The sequence below is a fragment of the Otolemur garnettii genome, unplaced genomic scaffold (genome assembly GCF_000181295.1).
Source record: "Otolemur garnettii isolate 467f Iridium unplaced genomic scaffold, OtoGar3 scaffold00057, whole genome shotgun sequence".
NCBI classification, from domain to species: domain Eukaryota; kingdom Metazoa; phylum Chordata; class Mammalia; order Primates; family Galagidae; genus Otolemur; species Otolemur garnettii.
The window spans coordinates 6902168-6907484 of NW_003852452.1; the positions used below are offsets into that span (position 1 = coordinate 6902168).

The 5317-nt window shown below is 41.2% G+C and overlaps 1 protein-coding gene across 1 annotated transcript in view; it reads left to right on the forward strand.

The window, feature by feature from the left end:
* ARNTL2 (aryl hydrocarbon receptor nuclear translocator like 2) overlaps nucleotides 1–5317 on the forward strand; it is a 93001-nt gene that overhangs the window by 72786 nt on the left and 14898 nt on the right. Inside the window, exons 8-10 of the mRNA XM_012806772.1 lie at nucleotides 3164–3404; nucleotides 3863–3969; nucleotides 4397–4547. Coding sequence (XP_012662226.1) covers nucleotides 3164–3404; nucleotides 3863–3969; nucleotides 4397–4547 — 499 coding nt within the window. The remainder of the gene's footprint in view (nucleotides 1–3163; nucleotides 3405–3862; nucleotides 3970–4396; nucleotides 4548–5317) is intronic.

Genomic DNA, 5317 nt, shown 5'->3' on the forward strand with positions numbered 1-5317 from the left:
GCGGGTCCGGGCTGGGGATTCGAACCCGCCACCTTAGGTGTATGTGGCTGGCGCCTTAGCCGGTTGAGCTATAGGCGCCGAGCCTTCATTTAAATTTAAAGGAAGAAAGGCTAAGAAGAAGCCAATTGGGAATTGAATTTAAGATTAATGGAAAGGCCATTTCTCAAGATTTCTGAAAATGAGTTATTGAAGTGAGACTTCATTATATTTATTGTTCTTCCTAATTTTGTATATGTTTGAGATTTTTTCATAATAAAAGATATTTTAAAAATAAGCCACACTGACATTAAAATATTATTGCTATCTTAAACATCAGTGTCATGGATTCAAACTTTGAAAAGCTTCAAAGGTAGGGATAGAATTGCTTGGGTATCTCAACTTACGAAATCAGAGGTTGATGAAGGGTGGATACCTGCTACCAAATGTCTTAGGTGTTTCTTAAATTTTTTTTCGTAAGATAATTGGTGCACTGGAAGGACATACAGCAGTGCACCGTGAATTCACTCATTTCCTGTACAGGTCTAGCAGCTACTGTCGGGCAGCGCCTTCAGCACCCGCCATCAGACAGGCATGCCGCTGGCTGCCAGCGTCCAGGCCCATGACACTTCCTCTGGTCTTTGGAGCCAGTTCTTCCCGTGACTAAGTACGTGCAGGTCTCAAGTGCTTTCTTAGCTTCCTTCTTTTCCCTGTCTGGGTTTCCCACTTTCCAACCAGAATTCCCTGGGACCACCCCTCAAATAAACTTCTTCTGAATGCATCCTTGTCTGGGATCTGCTTCTGCAAGAATTCAAACTAAGACAGTTCATTGGCAGTGGCTCGTGACTGTAGTCTCAGCTACTGAAGAAGCTAAGGCAGAGGATTATGTGAGCCTAGGAGTTCAAGACCAGCCTGGGCAACATAGCAAAACCCCATCTCTAGTTTAGAAAAGAAACAAAATTTGGAAATACAGATGGTTGCCCCGTTGAAAGAATCAAAGCAACAGGCTAGGTTCTGTGTCATGAGATTCCGTACAGAAATACAAAATACATTGCTTTAGTCTATATTTTCAGTTGAGTGGAGTATTTTTAGCATCATTTATACATTTGCAGAAATGCCAAACTTGGTGTTTAAGCCTTTTTATCTTTGACTGCCATCTAATTCTATTAACATGAGTCAAAAGCTTATATTCACACTTAGCCCAGTTTCATTCCCGTGAGCTGAGCTTGGACATTTAGGGTGACATGAAGGGAGGAGTCTGGATTGACTCCCAGGTTTCTCTTTTACCTGCCTGGGTAATGGAGGTTGGAAGAGATGAGGAATTCATAGGCATCTGGGACTATGGAGAGGGTGGTGTCTGTAGGTGTCATATACAAGGCCCTGTACATGGCTGACAAGACCTGACCTGTCCACCCCCTGCTCCGTTCTCCGCCATCTTCCCGCTGCAGCCTGCTTCATGTCTCGCTGCTCTCTCCACTCTGAGTATGCACTGGCCGTTCCCTCTGGCTGGAACACCCCTGCGTAGCCCACTCCCTCCATCCCCCAGGGGACTCCTGTTTGAACAGCTTGGGCAGCAGCACTCACTGTCATCACATGGCACAGCGTTAGGAACTCAGTAACTGAGCTACAGAGCTGGCTTGTCTGGATGTTAACTCCATCTCTGTCTGTACCTGCTGCGGCCTTAGCACTGACTCCCAGTTCCGTAACATAATGGGGATAAGCTTAGAACATTTCGTAGGGCTATTAAGAAGATTAAATATGTTATATTTTTAAAACACTTAAAATGGAGTATGGCACATACGGTGTTCCATTAATCCTTACTGCTATTATTAGTTGCTATCTTCTGAGATAGTTCATATATCTAATTTTTAAAAAAATTTTTTTAGGATTTATTATAGTAGCAGTCTTGACAAGTAGTGCCAATTTAAAGCAATGATTATTCTGGTCTTTTCTCTAAATCACAAACAACTGTTTTAAAATGTTTTTCTGAGCCTCTTTCTCCTACTTTTTAACCTTTAAATTGCTTTCTTTGTGCCATGCCATAATCTGTATACTGTTCATCTTTTATATGTTATATTTCATTGTTTTCTTAGGCTTTCCCTAGTACTTAAACATGCAGATTATTTCTAGTTTTTTATTATTCTGATTGGATGTATTTGACAAGTTTCTTCCTATAAGTTAATTGCTTGGGATTTTTTCTGAAAAGTGAAATTTTTGAGTAAGATTTTATTTTTATACCTTGTATTAACTTCTCCAAATGTTTTCTAAGATATTTCTATAATCTATTGTAAATATATATATATGCACACCATTATAAGTGCTAACATAAGAAATGTAAGAGTGTAGGCATGATGATTTAAATGTCATTTTTAAACTTTTGAATATAAATTATAATATACCAATAAATTTAATGAACCAAAACCAATATTGTAAGGGAGCATGAAATTTAACTGTTTCTAACAGATATAAATTACTGGAATTTTAAAAACCGATTTGGAAGTATGTTAAGCTATGGACCTAGTTAATCCCAATTTAAAGCAGTGTGTTAACCTTTTGATGTAGAACCTATAAAATTTTTTTTTTCAAGACAGAGTCTTACTTTGTCACCTTTGGTACAGTGTTATGCCATCATAGCTCACAGCAACCTTGAACTCCTGGGCTTAAGCAATTCTCTTGCTTCAGCCTCCCCAGTAGCTGGGACCACAGGTGCCCACCACAAACACCTGCCTATTTTTAGAGATGAGGTCTCACTCAGGCTCAGGTTGGTCTCAAACCTATGAGCTCAGGCAGTCCACCCTCCTGAGCCTCCCAAGTGCTGGGATTACAAGTGTGACCCAAGCTGTCCCCCTGGGTAGAGTGTCGTGGCATTACAGCTCACAGCAACCTCCAACTCCTGGGCTCAAGTGAGTCTCCTGCCTCCGCCTCCCAAGTAGCTGGGACCACAGGCGCCCGCCACAACGCCTGGCTATTTTTTGGTTGCAGCCGTCGTTGTTTGGCAGGTCCGGGCTGGATTCGAACCCGCCACCTTAGATGTACGTGGCTGGCGCCTTAGCTGGTTGAGCTACAGGTGCTGAGCCAGCATAGAACATTTTATAGCATGATTATGACTATTCTAAATGTCACTGTAAGAAATTTAAGAATTTATTCATAATGATCCAAATGCCCTTTTTTTGCATTTTTGAATTAGAGCTTAGAAAATTTTATACCATCCACTGCACTGGTTACCTGAGAAGCTGGCCTCCAAGTATCGTTGGAATGGAAGAAGAGAGGGACATTAAGAAAGACAACAGTAATTTTAACTGCCTTGTTGCCATTGGAAGATTACACCCATATATAGTTCCACAGAACAGTGGAGAGATTAAAGTGAAACCAACTGAATTTATAACCCGATTTGCAATGAATGGAAAATTTGTCTACGTAGATCAAAGGTAAACATTGATGTGTCATAATGATTAGAGTTCAGAGGGATATTTGAGGCTCTTAGAGACATGGTTTAGTAGCATTGCTAGATTTTTTTTAATAAGTCTTCAGAACCAGAAGTATAGTTTAAATGAAATACGGATGTCTTACAGATTGGTTCAAGTTGAAATGTAAACATAGAATATTCTTAGCCAGTGGTACAGATGGAACTGGGCAGGATCTGTGACCACAGTTTTACTGAAGGCTAATAAAAACACTGCTGGGTTGGGCGGGTGGCTTTGTGGCTGGGTATCCTTTTGCAGGTCTAGTGTGGGTCTAGGGTAGCCAGAGGGAGCCCAGCCATGCATACAGGTTACTCATCCCCAGTCTACTTCCCGACTGTCCTGACCGTACACTGACCTGCAGCAATATTCTGGGAGGGAGGACACGTACCAATTCTGAAGTTCATTTTCAATTTTAAAACTAGGGCAACAGCAATTCTAGGATATTTGCCTCAGGAACTTCTGGGAACTTCATGTTATGAGTATTTTCATCAAGATGACCATAGTAATTTGACTGACAAGCACAAAGCAGGTAGGTATGCACTGAGCAGTATACTTTTTGGTAATTTTTTTTTTTAGCAACAGAGTCTCACTTTATTGCCCTTGGTACAGTGCCATGGCATCACAGCTCACAGCAACCTCCAACTCCTGGGCTTAGACAATTCTCTTGCCTCAGCCTCCCGAGTAGCTGGGACTACAGGCGCCCACCACAATGCCTGGCTATTTTTTTGTTGCAGTTTGGCCGGGGCTGGGTTTGAACCCACTGCCCTCAGTATATGGGGCCAGCGTCTTACTCACTGAGCCACAGGCGTCACTCACTTTTTGGTAATTTTTAATTGCAGTTTCAACTCTATTTAATTTCTCATTCTTGTGAAATCTGAAACTTGAATTCATCCTCACAGCAATGATTTTTGTAGCAGTAGACTGTTACAATGAATAATTATTTTTTTCTTTTTAAGTCCTACAGAGTAAGGAGAAAATATTTACAGATTCATACAAATTCAGAGCCAAAGATGGTTCTTTTGTAACTTTAAAAAGCCAGTGGTTTAGTTTCACAAATCCTTGGACCAAAGAACTGGAATATATTGTATCCGTCAACACTTTAGTTTTGTAAGTATTTTTTCTTTTTTTAACGTTAAGACCTTTATATCGATTTCAAATGAGTACCTTGCTTTTCTCATCTGGTTAAACCATTAAAACTTCAGGATCCTCTGACCTTCTATTATATCTCAAGATAATATCTTTTGAGTGACTCATTTGCTATTCATTGGCATTAGTTCTCAGAATTTAGCTAAAAGTTTGCCCTTTTATAATATATTCCTTCTTACTAGGGATAATATGTGATAGTAAAGCATTTCCTTCCTACCCTCCATGGCTATTAAATAAATCAGTTGCATGGGGCTTTCAACTGTCAATCATTGTAAGAACATTGTGTTGTCCCTCCCATCACTTTTCCCCCCCTAGAGATAGAGTCCTGCTGTGTCACCAGCTGGAGAGCAGCCATGTCATCGTAACTTGCTATAACCTTGCACTGAAGCGATTCTCCTGCCCCAGCCTTCTGAGTAGCTGGGACTGCAGGCACATGCCACCACACCAGACTAATTTTTTTTTTAATTTTTGTAGAGACAAAATCTCACTCTTGCCCAGGCTGGTCTCAAACTCTTGGCCTCAAGCAATCCTCTCATTCAGCCTCCCAAAGTGCTAGGATTATAGGTGCGAGTGGCACGCGGCAACCCACCCTCATTTTTATGTGTACTTCTAAGCTTGGGGTGCCACATGTGACTGTCAAAGGCATTCCCAGCACAGGGGTGCTTGGCTAAAGAATGGTGAGCAGGAATCCAGCTCAGTGTTACCTGGCGAGCCCTGTCTGTATCAGCTTC